This window comes from Camarhynchus parvulus, chromosome 24 (genome assembly GCF_901933205.1).
Source record: "Camarhynchus parvulus chromosome 24, STF_HiC, whole genome shotgun sequence".
Lineage (NCBI taxonomy): Eukaryota > Metazoa > Chordata > Aves > Passeriformes > Thraupidae > Camarhynchus > Camarhynchus parvulus.
The window spans coordinates 326,948-351,753 of NC_044594.1; the positions used below are offsets into that span (position 1 = coordinate 326,948).

General features: G+C 53.6%; 1 protein-coding gene across 3 annotated transcripts in view; it reads right to left on the bottom strand.

Annotated features, from left to right (window-relative positions):
• ZBTB16 (zinc finger and BTB domain containing 16) overlaps window positions 1-24,806 on the bottom strand; it is a 54,272-nt gene that overhangs the window by 15,090 nt on the left and 14,376 nt on the right. For all 3 annotated transcript variants that reach the window (XM_030964914.1, XM_030964912.1, XM_030964913.1), the window contains exons 3-4: window positions 10,579-10,676; window positions 2,217-2,303 (exon numbers count right to left, since the gene is read on the bottom strand). In XM_030964914.1, the coding sequence (XP_030820774.1) occupies window positions 2,217-2,303; window positions 10,579-10,676 (185 nt within the window). The remainder of the gene's footprint in view (window positions 1-2,216; window positions 2,304-10,578; window positions 10,677-24,806) is intronic.

Below are 24,806 nucleotides of genomic sequence, written 5' to 3' on the forward strand. Positions count from 1 at the left end.
AAACATCAATGGGAGAGCAGAAAGTGATAGGCAAATTATCGCCAACCCTGCAATTTCAATGCTATTAAATTTGGAGGAATAACAGCCCTGAGGCCTGTAAACTCTGAATAAAATAGACCCTTGTGTTTGGCCAACTATTAAATCAAAACGCTACCAACATCCCAGCAAAGAAAAAACCAGGGGGGAAGAAAAGGGGGGAAGATATAGAGCTTTTCAATTTTCAGTTACATGTTGGTTTTATTAATTCTTTTCTGCTACTGGTGTCTCAGGGCAGAGGATACGAGGGATATGAGGGATGAGAGTATGGGATGTAGGAAGGGAATGCACCCAGGGGATGTGGGCAAGGGAGAGTGAAGGGTCCTGCTCCATCCTTGGTGGCGCGGCCGGGGGCACGCCAACCCCACAAATCAAAAATCCAACTACTTGCTGAGGCAAACATGCTCTGTAGTGGGTGTCGCTCATGCCCACGTGAAACTGGGTCAGGAGTAAATCTGTGCTGTCCTGCTGACTGACACCGGCTGCCGTGTGCTAACTGCCTTGGCACACGGGAGGAAACTCGAGACGAGTCACCTCTGATATTTATAAACGTCGGCACGAGCCCAAAGCCCGTTAGCACCAGCACCGCTCGTGTGCACATCCCGACTCCCAGCGGTGCTGCCTGGGGCTACTCAGGCTGCCATCTCAATGCATTCTGTTTTTTCCTCTACATTTGAGGAGAAGGGTAAGGAATTTTCCATGCTCTCTTCCCCAGCACCAAGCCTGTGCTTCTGGAAGATGAGCCAAAACAGTTGCTGCTTTTCCTATTGCAGCAGGACGGGGGCCAAGGACAGTGCACACCCGGAGAGGGCGTCTCAGCCCCGTGTCTGTGGGGCTGCACACAGCCCTGCCCGTGCCATGCTTACAAGCAGGAACTGTTTTTTAAATTTATTCTTGTTTTTTTGCCTTGCCTCAGGAAGCGGGGTGTTAGTTTTCTGCTGTGGAGACGAGCAGTGCTTGATGCAGCACATGTACAAAAGCCTGGCTTTGTGTTACCATCATTCAAAGCAGCTGGAGGCAATAATGACAAGCTCCCCTTGGGCCACTGTGTCTCCCTGCTCTGGTTGCCCATTGCCCTTTGAGCTTTGGTACAATCTAGCCCCAAGGATTCACCAGCCAAAGGGGGTTTAATCCCTACAGGAATATAAGGGTTGTTAGCCAAACTGCTCTGCGTCTGCAGGATGGTTTGGGATGCAGGCATCATTGAGCTCCACGGCTGGGCTCCCACTTGTCAGCCCATGATGCTCAATGGGTCTGGGAAATAGAAGGAAAGGGGGAACTAGCTGCAATTTGCTTGGCCACTCTGACCCCCCTGCCTGGGCTTGGGTTGTTCAGCCCTGTGCAGCCAGTCCCTCACTGTGCTGGCTGCCCCTCTCACAGCCCTCCTCCTCAGCCTACAGCATAGAGGGCTTCAAAACAGACCTGGAATGGCGAAACCCAGCCTCCAGCTGTAGGGGCATGGACAGGGAGGGCAAGTACTTTAAGATTTATGGACTGGTGTTTGGCCAGCACAGCTCTATGACCGGGTGACAGCCGGTGACACAGCACTTTGCATCCGTCCTCACATCCCCAGCGTGAAGTCGGGTGGGTTCTCTGTGCCAGCCCCGAGCACAAACTCACTGCTAGTGGCATTTCTATCAGGGCTTTCAGCACTGAAAGATGAACCTGTGCTCAGTTAAACCGCTCCCGATATAGCACAGGAGGAGCAGGCGCTCTGTCCTGCTCCAGTCTGGATTTGGAGGGTGAAGGGCTCCACCTGGGTCTGTCCGGCTGTGAATTCCCCCGGGCAAACCTTTCCCAAGCACGGCAGCTTTTGCAAGAAGCTGAAGAGATCCTTGTGTTCCTGATGGTGGCATCACTGAAGGGCTGGGAAGTGCCAGAGCAGAAACATGGCAGAAACCAGCCTCTGGGAGGTGTTTGGACAGGGACAAGCTTTGCTTGCAAAGGGGGCAAACGACCTCACATTTGTTCTGCCATTGTTTCCCATGTTAATGCTGTAACAGCACTGCACCAACTGGTGCCTTAGTCTGTGCTTTAGTGTAAGAGGAACTGGGGCTGCCTGGGCAGCACAGAGGCAGGAACTGCAGAAGGTCCAGCTCTCTGTTGGGCAAAGGGTGACAAAGGCAGCCCAAATGTTAAAACCTGCACCTAAGTGAAGGGCAGAAGGGGAGGCCACGTACCGGTGTGCGTCTGCCGGTGCGTCTCCAGGGCATCTTCCTTCGAGAACTGGGCGCCACACTGATCGCAGACCAGGGCCTTGGCACCCGCTGGGGAGAGAAAGGGACAGCAGGGTTATTCCAGGGACAGAAGGACACACACCAGAGCGTGCACCTGCACACGGCTGCTGCCATTAACACTCCAGACCAATGCCATGGAGGGTTTCATGTTTAATGTTCCCTGTGCAGCCGGCAAAAGCAGTGCCTCATTCAGCCCTGTGCTCATGTTCCTTGCACATCACAGCAAAATACAGAGCTGCTTGCCAGGAAAAGATTATTATTATTTTTAAAAATCATTACATATCAATGCATTTCATTAGCACTGCAACTTATCCAATTGCAATTGGTTTCCTGCTCCTTCCCATCGTGGCTGATGCGGCTGGTACCCAAAGATGTACCTGATGAGGGATGTGGCTGGAATGCAACAACTGAACAAGAAGCTCAGGGGCATCTCTGACTATTGGAAAGAGATGTGGGATTTGTGGCAATTCTTAGAAAATTACTATCAATGTGCTGATGGTTTGGGTGAGGAAAAACCCAGGATGCCCAGCAGCAGATAAGTTACTTCTAGATGAAACCAGATTAATGACACACCATATCCAACAGCATTGTGGGACAAAGCCATGGCCCCATTTCAAGGTTTGATGCATTTGTTGTGAGGAGCTGAATGTTACAGAGCAGGACTCAAGGCGGGGGCACTGCCTTGCAGAATGCTGTGCTGCCCATTTTCAGGGGTCCACAGTGCCTCTCCCCTCTCCTTCCTACCCCACTGAGCCCTCCATCCCAGTCAGGGTGGGGTTTGGGGAAAGGTGGGCAGAGAAGGCGACAGGGAGAGAGGTATCACAAGATGCATTGAAAAGAGAATTCCTTTGCCTTTAAATTGTCTTGGTAACGGCTGGCTCGCAGGCAGAAATATTTGGCAGCGGCGAAATTAAAAGTGATAAATTTTCTCGCCAAGAGCTGATCGATAATAGAGGTCTCATCTGTTAATCAATATGACAGTCTGCCTGTTTACTGTGCATATGTTGTTCCCCGCCGCCCTCGCTGCGATGTCAAGTTTGCATTCAAAACAACCCGAGTGGACCTGGGCCGCTGGCGGCTCCAAAGAGCCAAACACACCCAAACTTTGGGGTGCTCCGGGGTGGCTCCCTCACACCTGCCAGGGGCCCACACGCCAGGCACGCCATCGGGGATGTGGGGCACTGGGATGCAGGTGCTGCCGGAGGTGCCCTCTCCAGGCACAGCAGGGAGAGGAGGAGTGTGGAGCGTGTCCCTGAAGGTGCGGGATGGGGAGAAGCCAGGGGCCGGATCGATAGGGCAGCAGCCGGGCCGCCCTCCGCCCGGCGCACGGCGCGGGCAGCGCGCAGCCGGCAGTTGCCAAGGCAATGGCTCTCCATCGCCACTCAAAGCTCCGCCGGCCCCAGCGCAGCGATCCACGAGGATGTGGCAACCCGCGATCCGTGAGGATGCAACAACTGTGGCAGCAACAGGTTCTCCCCGGGCAGGGCGGCTGCTGGTGCGCGCCCCTCCCGGCGGCCGTGCCCCGGCACTCCGGGCATTCTGCGCTTGGAGGGGCTTGCTGCACCCGCAGGCTGCGACCGAGCACGGTCCTGCTCAACAGGGGGCTTGCTTTGACTGCCCCCATTTCCACATGGGATTAGCGGGGAGCAGAGACGTGCCGGTGCCCTCCGCAAGCTGCGGCCAGAGGGGCCGCGGGGAGGCACAGCCGGGCGAGGCAAAGGCAGCCAGCATCTGGCTGGGGGGCGGGCGGAGGGGGGGAGGAAAAATTCCTGGCGAGGCGAAAATAAACAGGGCGAACGCAGGGAGGAGCCGGGCGCACTGGCTTACATAAGGAAGCACAGTGTGTACCAAAACAGCGGACCCAAAAAAAGCCGGAGCTGTCAGAACAATGAGTACAGACGCGGGGCATTTACAGCAGGCGCTGCCGTACAGTTTTATTTACAGTACCTCTTATCAGCGCGGGAACAGCATGCCGCCTGCCAATTTCCAAAGGCCAGGACTGCGTGTTCTTTCCCTCAAGTAGATGTGTACGCCAGGCGGGGGGAGGTTGTTTTTTTTTTTTTTTTTTTTTTTTTTTTTTTTTTCTTTTCTCATCAGCAAAACAAAAAACTGATACGGAGCCAGAATTCCTGTAATGTACACACGCCGGCAGGGAGGGGGAGGAGGAGGAGGGCGGCGATTGAATATGTAAATAGTTCAAGGTTAATTTTACTATGTGAGTCACTGGGAAAATGTCATCCAACATCTGAGCTTATTATAACAGGGCTCAGAAAAAAAAAACACCACGGCTTGCTGTTTGTTATGAAAGGGAGCAGGACACGTTGGAAAGTGGAGCTCATGGCAGGGCTCTGTTCTCCCCCCCACCTTGCCGTTCTCCCTGCTTTAAACAGAAACCATCAGCGCAGGTTTGGGCAGGGTATATTTAGCCAGCGCCTCGTATCGCCTACAACACACAGATATCTGCAGATGATCTTATCGATGGGCTGGAACAGGACTCCGCGTGCTGCCAAGTATCGGCCGTGTTTCGGCGCGAGCCTTGCTGCTGGCACCAGCCCCCTGCCGTACATTTATATCCGCACAAGCAAATTTATAGCCCCTGCCTAATAAAGGTCGCTGGTGCAAATGGGTGAGGAGCTGCTGCTGCTCCATCCTGCGCAGTCACTGCCGCCCCATGTGCCCCCCAGGCAAGGTTGGAGCTGCCCAGGTCTGCAGTGCCACCAAAGCCACAAGGAGGGGCAGAACTCAGGTTGGACTTCATGATCTCGGAGGTCTTTTTGAGCCTCTATTATCTAATTTGCCCTCCAAGAAATGTGAGGGAGCAGGCTGCCAGGCTGCACGGTGGCTCTTGGGAGTGGGATGCCCCATGGGTCAGGACATGGGCAGAGGCTGCAGCTCCCTCCCAGCCAGCCAGGCTTAGCTCGCTGCGTTGGATGACAGAGCTCATCTTGTTATCCACCATCATCCCAACAGTCCCTCCCAATGCCCATCAATTAATTACTTCATTGGGGAGAAGAAACTTCCGTGGGGCTATGGAAGAGGCACGCTGAAGTCTAGCTCAGGAAAAGAGAAGGAATAAAGGAAAAAGAGGGACTGCCAGCATCCTCTGGAGGAGGAGGAAGATAGCTAAGGGAGGAGGAAGGTGGGAAATTGGTGAGGAGAGTGGTGGGGGAGGATCCAGCCTTCCCCGCTGCTGGTTTGGCACAATGGCCCCAGCAGTAGAATGTGACATCCCCTCCCTCAGCAGAAGCAATTAATAAAAATTTGAGATTGTATATTATTAACAGGCTGTAATTGGTGAGAAGATGGAGATGTGAGGGGGGAAATATGGATTAAAAAAAAATCGGCAAGAAAATTTATGCACTGCCATTGCTTTACTACCTAATTAATTCAGTAATTTCAAAAACAATTTTATTTATGTTCCGTTTACCACATCAGAAGTGCAAAGAAAAAAGCACCAAACCGCAGTGATGCTAAAATAATACCTCAAGGCATCTATTTTTAATCAGTGAAAAAAAAAAGAGAAAAAAAGAGGAGAGCCAGCCCGGCTTCTATACAATCTCTGCTGGGCAGACCACCAACTCGGGGAGCGCAGCAGCCGAGCCCTCTGCGAGTGCCTTCCTGGCTGCCGAAAACAGAGCTTGTCAAAAAAAAAACAAATCCATAATGGCCTGAGGCTCCTCTCCAATCTATTTTCTGCTCAGCTGGTTTTAAATGAAGTTATTATGAGTCATTAAAACACCCGCAAGCCTGTGGAAGTCAGCCAATTACAATTTTAAATTTAGCCTGTTCTCTATCCCATTCTCTTGTTTTCTTCTTTTGCCCACATCAAGCCGCTTTTGGATTTTTATTATTGCCATTATTATTATTATTATTATTATCATTATTGTTATTTCCCTTCTCCCCTGTTTCACCCAAGTGGAAGAGACAAGTCATGAAAATCTCTGTGCTAAAAAAATACTGTAGAGAAATCCAAGAAGGGCTTAAAAAAGACAGAGCTGCAGAGCAGGCCTGGAGAGTCAGCCTCAGCTCCCGCTTCCTAAAGTGCCAGAGAAAGGTAATAACTAATATCAGAAAAAGTGAGGTGTGGGCATCACAGAGGGAGGAGGGACCTTGAGCTGGAGCGCCGGAAACTCGTCTGAGAAGGATGCTGTGGCAGCATCTCATGGGCTGTCCTGGAGAGCCTTGGGAAAGCACCTGGAGTGATGGAGCAGGGCCTTGGGGGTGGGTGGGGTGGTGGTCAGCAGCAACACCATCACCCAGCCTCGGCCAGGCAGCGCCACCAACTCCTGCACCTCACAGGGACTGGTGGAGCAGGGAGCATTTTCATTTAAAAAATAACAATTAAAATTATTAATGATCATAATTGACTTGGGATCCCAAACTGGCAGGTTTTTACACAACCCCCTTTCCTGCTGCCCCTGCCATTGCCACTCTTTCCAGCAGCATCCTCTCCACAGGGAAAAAATTACAGACCCCATCCCTGGCAGCCCCGCACGGCGAGCGAGCACGGCGCGTACTGCACAGCCCATAAAACTCCAAACAGCCTCCAGACACTCCTGCAATCGTCCTCCATCAAAACACTTTGTCTTGCATACAGAAATGCGGCGGGGCGCCGCGCGGAATACCAAATCAGCCCGTGACGGTGCGGGGAGGCGGCTCCTTGGCAACCGGGGGGGCTCCGCCACCGCCGCCGCTCGACAGGAAACAAAATCTGTCAAGCCTGTTGGGCAAATGATAAACATTAGCGGTATTAAAAACAACACAAAAGCTGCGTAAATGGCTGGCGAGCGTGCGGGGAGGGGTGGGCAGGGACGGGGGGGTCCTGCCCCATTTGCCTCCCAGCCCAAGTGAGGGGGGACTCCAGCACCACCACCTGGGGGGAAGTTTGGGAAGTTTCCCCCCTCCAGCAGAAAGCAGGTGGGCAGTGACGGCCATGGACATGGTGAGGGAACCAGAGGGATAGATGGACATGGGATGTGTTGGGCGAGTGTGAGGGGTCCTGGCACCCTGCACTGCACCCCACCTTCAATAACATCAATAACGTCAATAATGTCAATAATGTCAATAACAAGGGGCAGCCAAACCAAGGGACGGTGGGTGAAAAATAAACGTATTTCATCAGGTGAGGGCGGGGACAAGAGAGAAGCTGGCTTCAACCCAGCGGCCAGGTCCAGGAACCCGGCCAAAACAGGAGCTAAAAAGCAAACCATAATTTTCTGGTCTCAGTTCAGGCTCTTGAGGCAGAGAGGATGGGGAGGGGAGGGGTGGGGGCTAAGAGAAATGTATTTTTCATCAGCCAGTGTATAATTTATAAACAGCATTAAACAGTTTTTGTTTTCTTTCTTCCTCTCCCCCGTGTGCGCGGCTTGGCCGGCAGTCAAGCCTGCATTAATTTCTGCTGTGGGTACAGTGTGTTCTTGGATGCACATCTGCGGATGATCATAAACGCGGGAACGCTGGCAGAACATCCAGACCTGCCGGCAGGCCGCTGACATCACCCGGGACCGAGCGCGGGACGCCGGCCAGCCGGGCCGGGGGGGCGGAGGCGTCCCCAGGGCGGGACCGGCCGGGGCGAGGGGATCGGAGCGCCTCGCCGCTCAGCCCGCACAGCCCCGCACAGCCCCGCACGGCCCCCTCTCCTTCCACTGGCACAGCCCGCACAGCCCGCACAGCCCCGCTCAGCCCGCACAGCCCCGACTCAGCCCTGCTCAGCCCCGCTCAGCCCGCACAGCCCCACTCAGCCCGCACAGCCCCGCTCAGCCCTGCTCAGCCCCGCTCAGCCCCGCCAACCCCTCAACCCCGCACAGCCCACCCGCCGGAGGACGGGGCGATGCTCGCTGAGATGGCCTAGAATGAGTCCCCTCTCCTTCACTGGCACAGCCCCGCACAACGGGGCGATGCTCGATGCTCGCTGGGGGTGGATGGCCCAGGATGAGCCCCCTCTCCTTCCACTGGCGGAGAGAGGCAAGGGTGGGATGTGGATGCGCCATCCCCTTCTGTCTGAGGTGCCATCCCTACCAGCATGTTGGACTCCACTCCCCTGGTAGACGCTGCTCCCTGGACAGTTTGTCCATCTCCCAGCAGGACCTTGGGGCTTTCTTCTGCCTCTCCTGATGATGAAGGACCGTATTTGGGTGGGGAGGGAGGGTGTGAAGCAACAGGGCAGGGGTCTGCAGGGTTGCCTCCTGTATGCTCCCCATGCTGCCCACGAGCATCCCTGCGCGCTATCGGCTGCTCCCACCGTTCCCAGCCCAGAGTGGAGAAGGGCAGCACAGCCATCCACAGCAGCCATTTCTGCTGGATGGAGAGGCAAAGCAAGTGGGGACAGACAGAAATCCCCTTTCCTCCCTGTCCTGGGGAAAAAACCCAGCTCACAGCAGGTGCTGAGTAACCAGCATCCCAGGCTGAGAATGAGCATCCACTGAGCATCAGCTCTGGCGAGGATGCAACTGAGGGAGCAGCAGTGCTGGGATCAGCCTCCCTGGTCAAACCAGTGGTGCTCTGAACCACAGAACCAACAAACTGGGTCTCTCACCTCACCTTCCCTGACAATGTGCTTTTCTGGGAGAAGGGCAACTCTCCATGTCAGCCGTAGAGATCTCTGAGAGCTTCTCTGCCAGCAGTGCGGGCAGCAGGTAGGGAAAGACTGTGCATGGCATTAAAGGCTTTACATTTACACTTTATACTGAGAGTCAACATGGGGCCAGGTATTTACCCTGCGCCTGCAAGGCTGCGGCACAACAGTGCTGTGTGCTCAGCCCAGCCTGCCACAGAGCACCACAGCCCCCAGAGCTGGTCCCCAACCAGGTCCTCAGTAGGAACCTTTACCATAACCCATCAACACCTGGATGCGGAAGCTGCAGATGTTAATGCCCTTGAGCCCTTTGGCACTGGGGCTGGAGAAGGGTGCCAGGGGGCACAAGCCATCCCACTGCAAACTCCCAGTTAAACACAGGGTCCACTGGTGTGGAGGCAAAGCTGCCTTCAGAGCTGAACACGAGCTCTGCACCGCTCCAGCATAACCTCCCCATGTCCAGGGCTGGTGGCGGGGGGAGGCGAGGGAAGAGGTGCAAAGGTCTCCTGCTTTAATAAATAACAGCGCTGGAATTCACAGCGGCTGTTTGCGAGCTCGAGGCAGAGCTCTCCCCACCCCCCCAGTCCTCGCAGGATTAAAAAAAAAAAAAAAATTAATCCTGTGCGATGACAAGCTTGGCTCAGCGTTCACTGTACATACTGTACCCACAAAGCTGGCTGCCTGCCAGGGACAGGCTGTGAGCCAGCACGACCATAACAAACACAAGCCGTGCGTGCCACTGCTGGGGGGAGCAGCATCCTCAGCCCCGGTCCTGGGGGGGAACAGCATCCTGAACTCCAGCACTCAGGGGGACCAGCATCCCAGGGACCACCCCAGCAACCTGCTGCTGTCTGCAGGCACCCTGAGGAGCTGCTGCCTGGCCCAAAAAATAGTGGGATGGGAATGGGGTCAGGACTATTGACCAAAAATCAGAAAGCAGCAACTGGCCAGATGAAGTGCCTCCCTACCCCAGGAAAAAGAGGAAGTGGGGAAAAAAAATGAAAACAGGTAAAAAATCGATACAAGTGAATAACAGCATTTAAAAAAGAATATAGCTTCACTGCCAAGCTATGTGCAAGCAGATCTGTGGCTACAGTACCTGCCACCCCTCAGAGATGTGTCCTTGGAGCAGGAGGACAAGGACTCCCAACGGTGTTGGGGTCCAGGGGTCCCCTGGATGTCTCCAGGTCCCAACATCAGACCCCCAGCTGTGCCAGGACTGCACCCCCAAGGGGAACATCAGCTGACATGGACTTGCAGAGCTCAAGTCTTCCCTCCAGTGCAGCGCTCCAGCCCTCCCCTATCTATTTAATTAAAGGCCCTGCAGCCTGTGAACCTGCTACTTGGATTCATTAGTCAGAGAACGCCTAATTCTGCAGTTTTGCTAACGAACCTGAGGTGGGGGCCCGAGGTGGAAACAATGCTCACGCTACAAGCAGGGCTGACCATGAGTAGCTGCGTGGCATGTAGAGTTTGTTATTCCAAGCTGCTTAGTCTGGAAAATATTTCCACAATTAAGGAACTGAAAACAAACTCCAAAAAAGAAAATTTAAATAAATCAAATTACTGGGCACTGGAGAACAAGTTTGCAATGTGCTGCCCAGGGAAGGGTGCAGCCGGCTCTGCACGTGTCTGCTGTAGAGGAGACGTGTGAGCTGGGCAGCCACAGCATCCCTGCGTGGACAGACAGAGCAACCCCCCGTCCCCAGCCCCGCAGCCCTCCCAACCCACCTGAGTGAGCCAGTAAGTGCATTCGCAGCCGCAAGCTGTCCAGGAACCGCTTCCCGCACAGCTCGCATCCGTACGTCTTCATCCCACTGTGCAGCTTCCTAGGGGAGAACAAAGAGGGGTGAGTCCTGAGATGGGGGGAAGTGACCCAAAACAACACCGAGAAACTGCCTGGTGCTTCCTGCAGCCCATACATTGCCCAGAGTCAGTGCTGGCTTGAGAAACACTGCAGGGAGGGCACGGATGGGGGCTCCCACGTGACTCCCCAGGACTGAGGAGACAACCCTCTCCCCACCAGTGTTTGTCACTGCTGCTATTGTTGGAGTCTTTTAATAAACTCGATAAATCTGAAATCTGGAGTTAAGGCAAAAATCTATGTTGGCAAACTCCTTCCCCATGTTCTGAGTGCTTTTGAAAAAGGCACTGTACTCCAAAAAAAACCCCAACCACTTTAAGAGGTTGTTTGTGTGCATTTCTAACCAAATCCCAATTTCCATCCAAATTCAGCATGACACAAATCACAAGCAACAAACACAGCCACCAGCTCGCAAACAGGAAACATGCCACTCACCGTTTCCTGGCAGCCCCAGGTACACAGCGAGCTACGCCCAGGCAGCGTTGCACAACCTCCGAGTGTGCCTCCCACCCCACAGGGGGCTGAGCATCCCCCACATCCTGCCCGGAGGGGCCTTTCTGCCCAGGGCACTGCCCACAGGCACTGATCACAGCAACGGGTGCCAGGCTCGGCCACAGTGGCCAGACTCTGCATTATTGCCCACTCCTTGCCCTGAAGACATTGATGCTCCACCTTCGGGTGACCAAGCTCTGGACCAAGTGGAATGACCTTTAGAGGAGGCAGCGTTAAAGGAGCACTGTCCAAGCTTGAAAATACCAACCCAGTCCCATCTCCTTCCCAAGACATTGCTGCTGCCCCTGGCATCCCCCCCAGACCCATTTCCCCTCCCCTTTGGGACCAACCATTGCTCAGCCCCCACCACCCACCGGGGCGCACCCTGAGGCTTGGTCCCCACAACAGCCTCTGCTGCTAAGGGGGCACGGAGGGACACAATGCCCAGAACATGTGGAATGGGGGCTTGGTGCTTTATTTCGCCACCTCCACTGGTGACAAACAGACTCTTTGCAAAGCCACCTGGCTCTGTGCTGGACAGCCAGCTGATCGATGCCCCTGAGCCCCAAATGCATGGGCTGCTGCCCGCCAGCTCTCGGTCACCCTGAGCTGCTCAGACCTGTGGCTGGGGAGGACTCAGGACAGCAGCACGTGCAAAGTTTCAACATCGGATGCTGTAAACAGAGAAGTATTTGTGTGTGTCGAGGAGTAACACAGCCCATAGCTGCGTGCTGACCTCTGCTCGCAGCCACCATTTATCATCGTGCCGCAGCAGGACGAGAGTATTTCTATTGCCTTGTTGCCAAAGACAAAACAGGAATGGTCCTGTCCAGGGCTGGATGTGGCCCCTCTCGCGGGAGGGCTCAGCCCCAGCTGTGCAGGCTTGCGAGGACCATGTGCCTGTGAGCTCCTGCTGTACTTCCCCTGAGGTGTAAGTTTTATTGGAGCAAAGCAGCTTCTGCTCTGACTCCAAGCAGGATCACCCCTCACTGCCGCAGACTGCAGAGCCCCACACCACCCCTGCCCCATGGGGCTCAGGGGCCTGTTCCCTGGCTGCCAGCCCCACATCCCACCTTGCAGGATACTGAATACCAGCTTGGGAAGAGTTGGAGCAGGAGAAGACCCCATGATGTTCAGCAGTGAGTGAATGCTGCAGAGCAGAAGGGAGAGGGAAGGAGCAGGAGTTGGTTTCAACTCTCAACTTTGCTGTATAATGTAATTATTAATCAGGCTTGTCCTGAATTCACTGTGTCATAGCAGAGGATTAGGAGTCATGCACGAATTCAGGCCAAGAAGGTTTACAATCCAAAGGATTTATCCGCCTTGCAAAAATAAATAAAACACCAGCCTCCTGACAGGGCTCCGCTGCCAACGAGCAGCTCAATAAGTGACAACCTTCTCATTTTGCATTTTTAATTTGGGACATGCCTGTCACACTCCCTGGCTTGGGCTGTGCTTGCTCCTGCATTTAACACCGGGCTAAAACCACTTTGTTAGGAAGACCCACGTCACGCTGTGGGTCCACACTGCCCCTTCTGAGGCCAGAACACCTTTTCCCTGAATTACAGTCTAACTGGTTAATTAGTTCAAGTAAAACATGGAGGTCTGGGGTTTTCCTAAGCAAGTCTCCAGAAACAGAGAAACAGAAGGACAAGCTTCCTTCCTCTGCATCTCCCAAGCCCATGGCTAGCACAACCACTTCTCCCATTTTCCCAGCACAGAGTGGGGAAATAAGGAAATGAGGAGACCCCCAACCTCACTGGTGTCAGGGTGCCCTGGAAATCCACCTGCCACTGCCCAGGGCGCTACCACGTCCCCAAATCACATCCTCTCTGCATTGTTTCAATGGGGCACAGAGGTGCTCAGAGTAATTTAGTTGCAATATCTCTATCAACAAATTTCAGTGGCAACAAAAGTTTTCCCTTGGGCGCCTGCTTCTAGGACGTTCTTATCACTCGCCATCTTGCACGGTCCCTTTCAACAAGGTCTTAAAGAGCTTTATCTGCTCCATTTCCCGGTAGCGAAATATGATTGAAACGTTCTATTTCTGCTCGCCGGATTAAGGAGATGTTGCAAAACTGCACAAAAACCTGGCAGATGTAAGCAAGGTATTACGGCTGCTCGGGCTGTTAAGATCTGAGGGGAAAGATCAATATGTGCTTCTGAAGTTGTGCCTCCAGAAAGAGGGGGTGGGGGAGAGAAGGGCGTTAAAATACATGCCAGTGCTGCCCAAACTCTGTGCCAAAAGATAAACCATGTTTTATTATTCTGATATGAGGCTGCAACTGTGCTTCTTTCTCCTGCAAGGTCCCTACAAGCACATCAGCCAAGAAGGTGCCCATGGGATGGAGAGCAGAGACAAGTGGGAAAAGTGCTTTTTTTGTAAAAAGAGGTTTTCCTCTAACTCCTACACCACGTCCCACTTGAAGTGCATGGAAACAAAGCCAGCCAAAGCCTCCAGGTGATGAGATATCACTTGAGGATGCTCCGGCACAGAGGGTGGCCCAGGGCGACGAGGATGCCCAGGGCAGCAAGGATGCCCGTGGCACAGAGTCCCAGACCTGGATCCAACCCTCCCCAGCGAGCCCCAGCCCAGGGCTTTGGCAAGGGGCTCTCCAGGCGGAATGCAAGCCCAGCGATCCCCCCTCCCCGCCCAGCCCCGGCAAACAAAAGCCGGGCGAGAGGCTGGCCCCTCGCAAGCTGCCGGTAATTAAAAAGGCCTGTAAATGCCCCACAAAAAGCACTTCAAAGGGACGGCGACTCCAGCGAGACTGCGTGGTGTAAAAATTATGAGTTTTCCCCACAGGGTGCTTTGTGTGAAAAGGCCAGGCTCGGTGGCAAACGCCACTGACCACTGCTCGGGGATGCAGGGGCTTGGCAGAGCCTCGCAGGGGGCAGGAGTCTGGAGGAGCATACTGGGCAGTAGGCACGGGGGCAGTCCCGGTACCTAAAGACCACTGCAAGGGTGCCACTGCCACCACAAGCAAATCTCTGCTCTGCCTGCCTAAACCAGCCTTCTGCTCTTTTTACTTGAGGAACTCTTGCATCCCAGCCCCTCCCCACCACCCCGTTTGGGAAGCAGGGGAGACCCCCTCCCCTCCCTCTGCGCTGAAAAAGACACATGGCTCTTGGTCGTTTGATTACTTTTAAGTGTGTATTTTCCCCCTCAAACAGAGTGAATACAATGGTTAGGAAATTTGACAGAAAACTATTCCAAGCCATTTATTGCCTTAATGCGCACCTTTGTCCAACAGGCAGTTTTGACAGGAGCGATAAATTCCAAATTTATGTCAACAGAGCATATGTTGAACACCTCATTTCTGAGCTAAAGCGGCATGCTGCCCCATAAATCACCCTTCTGTTTGAAATGAAAGTAGATTACGGGCCCATGTTATTGAGCAGTTAGAGCCATAGTCATATAAATCAGAACTTTTAACTCCAGGCGATCCGTTCTGCAATTAACTAAAGGGCACTTTGTCATCTCCGGGCCAGGGCACAGCTTGGCAGGGTGGCCGGCTACCGAGGGAAGGCAAGAGCCCCTCGCTGCCGAGGGAAGGCACCAGCACTGCTGAGGTTCACTCGGTACCTGTTGGAGCAGTGAGCCCCAAGACAAAGCCTGGAGCAGCGTGTGGCTGGAACAGCCTGGCATGGGAGACCCACGGCTGCAGGGCTTGCACATCCCTGCCCATGGATCCTGCCTGATCCATGCTCTGGACATGAAACACGGGGGGAATCGGGAGGCTGCATGGCACAAGTGAAACAGCAGAGTCCTGACAAGTCCTAAGCCAGGCAAAAACACGCGTGAGTGCGGTGCTCAGAGTCCTGCCCCAACAGAAGTCTGTACTTGCAACTTCCACAGCAGTTTTGCTGCATCTCCCAATGCCCAAGCATCAGGTCAAGATCCTCAACCCACTGATCTCCCCCATCCATCCTGCTGCATTTCCCTGGTTTGTTCCCCTGCATCTCCCAGGAACGCCATGCCATGGGACAGGGGTCCTGTGGGGTGTGGGGCTGGCACATGCTGTGGGCAGTGGGACCAGAGGATGCTGTGGGGCTGGGGGACACTGCAGGGGCTCAGCCCCATGAGTGCTGGCAAAGGGTGTGGGTGCAAGGGGCAACTCACACCCATGGGAGTGTCAGAGCTATAAAAAGATTCAGACACCAAGTATTTCCTTTCCTATAAAATATTCATTGCTGCACACGAGTGCCAGGGAGCACAAACCTCCAGTGGTTCTAACTTTGTGCCGCAGCAATAAGGGAGTTTTATGGGAGCCTTCTGATTTTATTTACACTGGGCCATCACGGCGGTGCCCTGCCAGAGGGCCAGCCGCCAGCCAGACATGATGCACTGAACACTGGGCAGCCAAGATGGGGCCAGCGCCACTTTGCATTCCCCAAAAATCTTCCCTGCCACCCCCTTTCCCCCAGTGTCTCCCTTGCCCAGGTAAATCGATATGAAATTGATTCATCCCTGATCTATTTTATCAAGATGAAGGCAGTGGTGCCACATCTCATTTCCAGTGGGGGCAGAGCAGGAAGCCAAGGTCAGCAGACACCACGTGGCTGCAAACCCCACATTCTCCACCCTCTGACACCAGCATCACACCTGAGCTGCCAAGAGGGTGATTTTTCCCCTGATGTGCCTATTTAAAACACTTGGTGATGATACTGGATCGGGCCATGGTCCTGGTGGCTCAGCTCCTGCAGTCACCGCTCTGCCCTCAGCTCCCAGCCCAGAGGATTAAAATAGCAGGGAGAGCTATTAAGGGCACAGGGAAGGGGGAAGGGAGCCGAGACCTTCCTTTCACTTTAATAAATTAAGAAGAAGGAAAAAAAAAACCCCAAAAACCTGCCCTCAAACCACCACTGCTGCTAAATATAAACAAATAAATAAATCTTACAGAAGCTGGAAATAAAGATTTTACTATTTCTGAATGATTTAATATAAAAAAATCCAAACAACCAACCAGGGGGAGGGGACAGCTATCAACAGAGAGCACTGAAATTCCCTGCCTGTACAATATTTATACTTACCATGAGCTAATTTATGAGTTCAAACCAGATGCTGCGGAGTGACATCATTCCACATGATGCCAACACTTCCCCTTTGAAAAAAGCCAAGGAGAGGATCCTGCTGTCCTGCCTTACCTGACAAGAACCAGGCCACAAACACCCAACATACAATTCCAATCTTTTTTAGAGCCTGTCCACAACAAATGTGATCAAATGCTGCCAAAGGGAAACGACTCTCAAAATTTGCTGCTGGCCTAGGCCAAGCATGTGCGGCAGCATCTCCCATCCGCTGCTCCAGCATCCCACTGGAACGATGCTGCCAGCTCCACGGGCTGGGAAAATACAAGACAAACTGCTCACGGCAAAAAGGGCCGCATGCAGATTTTTTTTTAACATATTCCAAGGCCCTGGTTTCAGATCTGTGTTCAATATTCGTTATTGAATGGAATTCCCCAGGAAAGAGCTTTATCCATGTGAACATTCCCTTTGTGTGTCCCAGACCCCCAAGCAAGAGGGTCCATGGGTTTGCCGGAGGTGGGACAAGCACGGATGGGACAAGCACGGATGGGAAACCATCAGCTGCACCCCTTGGCTGCAGCTGCAGTGGGAAGTTTCCCCTGTCCAGCAGGACCAGGGGGGCACAGATGCTGCCACAGGTCCAGAGGTTTGAGATCTGCAGCTTTCAGAAGGGGATTCAGAATGCAGCCACTGCACAATTTACTGAAAGTGCACTGAGTGATGGCACCGGGTGTCAGCAGCTTCTGCCAGCCCCGGGATCGGCCCTGCATCTCTGCTGCATCACCGGGATGCTGGAGACTGATGCGAACAGTTCCACGGTCCCCCACTGTCACCAAGGGGTTAACACGTGGCAATGGACGCGGCCCTGCAGGGAATAACCGGCACTAATGGTCCTCCAAAATCATTGTCCCCATTCTCGGGGCATCTGGTGACAGTGACGTGCTGAGCGCCGCGAGAGGAGCTGAGCTGGGCGGCCTCGGCCCTGGGCTGCGCTGGGCACGGTGCTGAGCCGATGTGACACGGGTGTCAGAGGAGAGCAGGGGAGCTGCTGCTCTGGAATCATCCAGATCTGTGACATGGGTGTCAGAGGAGAGCACGGGGAGCTGCTGCTCTGGAATCATCCAGATCTGTGACATGGGTGTCAGAGGAGAGCAGGGGAGCTGCTGCTCTGGAATCATCCAGATCTGTGACATGGGTGTCAGAGGAGAGCAGGGGAGCTGCTGCTCTCGAATCATCCGAGATCTCCACAAAACAGCAAAGTGACCTTCTCGCTGAGTACATCTGCCGCAGCAGCGGCATGATTATGCAGATGTTTTGATTCCTAATTCAGAAATAATAAGCGGTTCACAGATTCCAAGTTTAAAAATATATTCATCATCTGGTTTCCGTAGCAGCACGTGTGCCATTGGAGCACCAGCAAAGTGCTGGCCTCGGCCACTCCTTCCTGCCGACCTTCAGGATGGCTGGGACACCTGGCTCTGAGCAGCCTGGGCTGGTGGAAGATGTCCCTGTCCATGGCAGGGGGCTGGAGCTGGATGAGCTTTAAGGGCCCTGCAATCCGAACCATTTTGGGATTCTGTGACACAGGAAAAGGATTCAGCATCATGCATCGGATGCTTTCCAGAGACAACAGTCCTGGGATGGTCCAGGCAGCATCATCCTGCTGCTCCCCCAGGAAGGGGGAGCCTCTAGATCCTGAAGCCCTAAGGAAATGGCCAAAGTGCCCACAGAGCCAAAAGCAGGGAGACAGGGGAAAGTGGATATGCTATTGGGGTGCTGGAGCACAGAGAAATTTAAATGAAGGGGAGAATTTTAGGGTAGAGGGAATTTTGTTTTAATTTCCATTCTCTTTGATGACCTGACAACAGGGCTAAGGCTGGACATGCATCAGGAACAGGGTGGTACCCCAGAGCTGCCTCAGGGATGAGCTGGGATGGGCCCAGGAGCTGTTTCCCTGCACTGAGCTCCTCCTCAGGGAGTAGGAACGGCCCCCAGGTGCCAGATGGAATCCATCCACAACTTGGCTGCTGTGTTCCATGAGGGGGACATGTGCCTCCCACCCCTCACCTCCCGATGGAGATACTGACGATGCTGCTGCCCCCTCTCTGCTGCCTCCCTGGTTTCTGCCCCGGCTCGCCCAGCCTGGGAACTGCACAGGGAACAGGCACAAACCACAGAGAAACGCTGCTGCTGCTCCCATGAGCAGCCCAGATCCTGAGGAGTTTTATAAGGTAATCAAATATGCAAGAGATTCAACAAACTAATTTCAAGCACACACCTGGGGTCCTCTGATAATGTCGGCTGTGCCTATACAGCGCAAGGATTAAAATTTCATAGAGTCATGATTTCATCAGTCGCTAAACTACAAAGGATTAATTAACAGCCAGAGAAGAGCTCATGGCTTGGAAATACAGTCTTAAGGAAAATATCTATCTTGGCTCTCCAGATGTCAGCACACAGACCAATAAAGTTTTGATGAAAACACTTTCTTATTATTAGCAACTCCAAAACATTGTGTTTTTGTAGCTGGAATTAAGGATGCCCAATTCCAACCTGCCACCGCCTGGATCTGTGCATTGTCACGTGCCTTTCTGGAGGGCTGGTTTGGGCTCCTGGGATGTGACTGTCTGGCACACACCGGGGTTTTATGCCTGTATTTTGGGGATGGGCAGAGACACGTCCCTTGGAGAGGGGATGGGAGAGCCCCAGTCATGCAGGAGTCCAGCCATGGGTCTTGCCTTTGCTCTGAGCACACTGCCTGCCCTGTGCCCACTGGCTTCCAGAGAGTCTCCCAAAGTATTCCTCATGCTGGGCTGGCTGGGCTTCAGAAGTTTGGGAAGGAGAACAGGCGATGGCCTCAGCACTGGCAGTGTGAGTGGGGAGCAGCAGCATCTTCTCTCCCCTTCCTGAGAAGATGAATTAGGGAGCTGTCAGCGAGGGACAGGCGCGGCAGCCGTGTTGCTGTACGGGGGCAGTGGAAGTGTCTTTGATAAATGAAACTGTAACGCTGGGCTGTTACACGGTCCTTCTCCGGCAGGAGAGATGCCCTCGGACAGGCTGGAAATGCCGTGCTCCACATGGATTCCCCAGATGCCTCTCCCAGCCCCGGACTGGGCTCCTCCCGTCCTCTGCCAGCGCCGCTGCCTTTGCCCGGGTCTGCGCCGCCTCCTCAGGAGTTCCCAGGGAGGACAAAGAACTAATTATTTCCAATTACAAGTTGGGAAGTGAACACTATGCACCTTGTCAAGGTAGCAAATTAACAAATCTGCACTGCGCTGGGTTTTGGGGAGCCCCAAGGAAGAGGAGGTGGCAGCAAGGGAAGCACCTCGGCAGCTCAGGGACTGCTGCCCATCCAACTGCACAATCCCCCTTGGAAAACACGTATTTTTGGGAGAGACTGAGGAAATGGGAAGTGTCAAAGGAGCTCGCACAGCCTGAGCAGAGCTGTCAGCACTGCACGGTGCAGCACGTGGGACTGCGCTGCATCCACCGTGTCCGAGCTGGCTCTGCTCCCAAAGCCACGCGAACATCTGCGCCGAGGGACGAGCTGGAACCACGCTGGAGCTGTCACCTCATGGCAGAGCTGTGTGGGCAGATGCTGCTGGCTCTGCAGGGCTCTGCTCCGGGGACAGCAGCAGGGGCACGGCACCAGCAGCTTCCCCTGCAGTTTTACCCTCTTGCACCGGGTCCAGTGCCGGTGCACCGACAGGAAGACACTGCCTCAGCTCTCCATAATTAGTCTTGCTCAGTGTACAACATGTTTTGCTGAAAAATAAATAAATACCTTCCTGGCGAGCCAAGCTGCGAGTGGGACGCCAGCACTGACAACACGCTCCACTCCCCCTGGCCCCGGCCAAAAGTACGCGGCGTCCCGAGGCCGGGCGTTGCTGAGCCATCCTGGCACCGTGGGGCCTCCCCAAGGAGCCTTGCTCACCATTAATTCATTTATGAGCAGCCTCACCCCCCTCCCCAACATGCACAACAGGTTCCATGCAAATTCGGGAGCTTTTAAATTATACTGTTAATGAAAGCAAATAAAGGCAGTTAAAAGGCAATTTGCTCAATTGGTGTTAATATTTAAGCACAGCATGTGCAAAAACGAGATCGCAGAATTTGGTTTTTCCATGAGAAAACTTTTGGTCCCGACTTTCCTGAAGAAAGGATGGCTCATGCCAGTGAATGCTGTGCCCGGGATCAGGTCTGGAGCGCCCTTGGCAGCAGCCAGCCAGTCTGTTTGTCAAGGAAATGTCCCATGTGCCCCAGCACCCCACAATCTCCACGACACTGGCAATTCCTCCTCTGTCAAGGGGTGCAACTGCCACCCCCTTGCATGCCAGCTTTCCCACAGCCCTAGTGCCTTCCTGCAAACCTTTCCTGAGGGCAAAACCACAGGGACAGCAGGAGCTCTGAGCATCCCCTGTGGGACTTGAAACACGTGCGGCGACTGGGGCGTGGGCAGGCAGAGGTGTCACGGGTGTCACTGCCAGCACTGCTCCCCAGTGCATCCCCAGCTCAGCACACCATTGTCACCACACATAAAACCTTCATGTGCTGGGAACGTGGTGGCCACTGTGCCAGCAAACAGCAAGGACAAACCACCAGGCAGCACGAGCTGCCCTGGGATCCCTGAGGCACAGCATCCCTGCCAGGCACACTCTGGTCCTTGCTTCCCGCACCCAGAGTGTGATGTTGGTGTTGTAACAGTAATACATTCCTAAATAAAACTGGAAACAGTGACCTGGCACCAAATTACCACAGGGAAAAGCGGCCGATGATGCCCCTCAGTGCAGCCCCACTCCTGGCCATGCTCTGGCTCAGGGGTTACGATGCTCTTGCATAAATTCGCTTTCAAAACAGGAGCTGCCAGTGAATGAGACCTCGATTTCTAATGGTTGGAAATATTTTGTACACTCTGCTGCTCCCTCTGTACCCCTTTGTCAGGGCTGAGGGCTGACGGCTAAAGCGGGTACCAAAAGACCATCTGTAGCTCCCGTCTTTACAGAGAACTTTAAATAGGGGGATGAATGAGCACAGGAATTAATGAATGATAAAGCCGTATGGTCCCAGTCAGCCTCCTACGCCGGGATGTGGCATTCAAACCCTCCCAGCCTTCTGCCACAAAGAGAGGTTTCTAAGCTACAAAAAAAAGGGAGGAAAAAAGGGGGGGGGGATGGTGCATGCAAGTTTTTAACAACAAATGCAGTGCCTTGCCTGCAGGTTCCCACCCGATTTCCCTGTGCCAGGCTGGGGGAAGGCACGTGGGAAGGAAAACTGGGGGTTTCCCCAGAGCCACCTGCAACTCCCCTTGACAGGGCAGTGAGAGGAGTCGGCTCTGGGGCCCATCCATGTGCTGGGTGGGGGCTGCAGAGAGAGCACCCTGGGGTCTCACACCAGCAAGGGTGGGCAGATTTTGGGTAAGCTGCCTGGACTGACCATGCTGCATCCACTTGGCCAGCCTTTGCAGCATCTGCAGCATCCCTCCTCATCCATTTGGGACAACTTGAAGATGCCTGGTAAAAACTAAAGAACCTGGAAAGGCTGAAGGGTGTTTCAGGTGAGGGGTCAAAAGTGAGGGTGTGCACAGAAGAACATCCATTAGAAACCAGCTCTACCAAAAAATGGTAAAAAAGATAAACCCAAGGCTTAAGGAACAGAAAGGAAGCCTGCTCACCAGTGCCAGAGAAAAGATGCTCCAGCTCACAGCTCCAGTACAGCTGGCTGGAGATTAACAGGTGACACCCAGGGAAATACAACGACATGGAGGGAAGAGCTGCTGTTGCTTATGGAGGCTCCTGCCAGCCCAGGCACACTGACAAGGCAAAGCCAGGATCAAACACCCCAAATCAGTTCAAATCCTGTTCAAGAATCGGGGTCTGCTGGGAGGGAATGTCTGTCTCCAAAACAACCCAGAAGAGGCAGAGGGAGTGTGGCGCAGGACTGGAACACTACTTGTGTTTTAAAAGCTGTCATGTGTAAAGCATTAGTGGTTTTGAAATTGCATTCTCGAGTTAATTAAATGGACAATCTTTTGTACATAAAAAGTGAAAGCACACAATCAAAACCTAGGGAAGAGCATGTGTCTCTTTGGAGCAGGGTGCTGCCTCTCCTTGCCCACTCTCCTGATCCAAGTATCGCAAGGGAGCCACTGCCCTGGTGTGCCAGCACAGCGCCAGGGAGGCTGTTTGCTCTGTCCTGAAGCATTCAGCATCCCCAAACCCCATGCCTGGGCACTGCACTGACCCATCCCATGGGTCTGTTTTCCCACAGGAGCCACACGGGCTCTATTCAGGGGTTTCCTCTGTACAGGGATGTTTTGCTGGCTGATGGCAGTGTGAACACCCGTGGCAGTTATCTCTGCTGCAGTAAAATACCGACCTTCAGTTTTAGGCAGGAGGTAATGTTCACCATCGATTGGATCCACCATAAACTGTTGATAATTACTATTATCTCTGAGTTAATCTTGTGAGAGGTCAACAGTTTTATAAAAAACTTGCAAGCTGTATCTTTTACCTTCCAACTTCATATCTGGGTCAAAAGGTCAATTACTGCAGCTTGCTGAGTTGGGATTTCAGAAAAAATGTCTGCTCCCACCCCAAAGCCCCACTGGTGCACGTGAGCAGGCACCCACCCTTGCACAGGCAAAGCACCCAAACTCTTGGGCTGAGAAGGGGAAGAGTTTTCTCAAGCCAGGGCAATTGCCGTTCATGAGCTGAGCTGGGCTGGCTGCTGGCAGGCTGAGGGGTTGGGGCACATCCCGAGCACTGGGATGCGGCCAATGGGTCCTGTGTGTCACTGGAGAATGCACAGTCCCTGCCTCGTGGCTCGTGGCACAGAGCTCTGGAGGTGCCAACCCCACGCGCAAAGCTCTGTGTGTGGGCAGCTGCCTCCCTGCGCCGGGTGCACAAAACGAGAGTTTAAACGCCCGGGCTCTGCTCCCACACCTACCCATGCAGGTGGCAAATGGAAGCAGAGCAGAAACCTTTGGAGGGGCTGGGAGAAGCCCCAAAAATGGATGAAGCTGTGACCCCCACTCTGACCCTACCTGCCTCCCCGTGCTCTGCATCACCAAAGATCATCGCTGCTGTTATTTTACCCCGCTGGCAGGATGCTGCCGGGCAGCTCTGGGCAATATCTCTCACTTGGGAAGCAAAAAATGCTTCGGTGCTGCTGCAGCCCCTCCCGTGAGTGCAGCCTGGGCCCGTGGAGCATTGCTCAACTGCTCGGCAGGCAGGTGTCATAAACAAGCAGGCACATGGCAAACATATCGATTTCCCGGAGCTTATCGCGCAGCAACCGGTGCTCAGTTACCAGGCTACTTTAATATGTAATTTACTGCGAGAAGGGAGAGTGGGGCTGAGGCTGGCTGGAATATTTACTGTGGGATGGACGGGGAGGTGGAAGGTGTGAGCAGAAGGGAAGTACGGTGTCTTCTGCCTCCAGCCATCCTTAGTATTTTCTAACTAGTAAAAAAAACCCAGCTCCTTGCTGCTTCAATGGAGTGTTTACACAGATGCCATTAATCTTCTTCTGCAACTGCTTATACTATGAAAATATAGTCTTAGCTGCCCGGGCTCTCCATCTCCTTCATTTAAATTCAGATGCTTAATTTCTGTCAAAACAGAGCCCACCAAAATTACCTCCATCCACTTCTGGTGCTCAACTTGCCTCACCACCTGAGAACTGCCCGTCAGAGTGGAAAGGGACCCCAGGTGGGAGCCTGGAAAAATGGGAGAGGGGGGGCATTTCAAAGGCTTCTCCTCTCCAGCCTAGATAGGACCAGATGTGACAGCCAAAACCAAAGCCCAGCCTGAGACAGTGCTCCCACCCTGCATCCAGTCACCCCCTGGGAGGGGGGATCCTTGCCCTGACTCAGCACCTCCACCTGCCTGGGGAGGGGTTTGGCCAGTCTCCCCAGCCCATCAGCAGGGTTTTGGTGGGGACAGAACCATCCTGTCTCCCTCCTTGCCCTGTCCTGCATCTCAAGGTATTTTGCAGATGTGACCCTCAGGAGAATCCTGGGATCCACGGGAGGCTGGTGTTTTCAGGGCACAATATTTTAAAAATCCTTCTTGTACAGTACTTCTCAGTAGAACTTTTGGAATTTACAAGATAAATACTGGTAATTTGATTCTTATCTTCTTCAAATCCAATTCTAAGGCAATTCTGTGTAAAGGACACTAATTATAGCCCAAGGGGAAAGAAAAGGTAACCCATCAGCGAGAACACACTGGAAACGTTTAAAGGGGAAACGTTTAAAGGGGTACAGGGCACTGAAAAGTTAAATAGATTTCAAATCTGCTCTTGCAAGAGCAATAACATGTCAGGTGAAAATGATGCTCAGCACCATTCCTGCTCCCCAGCTGGTCCTCCCTGTGGGCAGCTCAGTGCTGTGCTGGAAGTGTCAGCAGCCGGGGCTGCATCCAGGTTCTCTGCACATCCTTTTGGGAATGCCTGGCCACTCCAGAGCTGGGCTGGGACAGGCAGCAGTGCAAGGACAGCCCCATCTCTGTGCCCAGACAGTCATGATGCTTTTTACCCTCTTTTCCCTGGCATTATTTACTAAGGAAAAGGC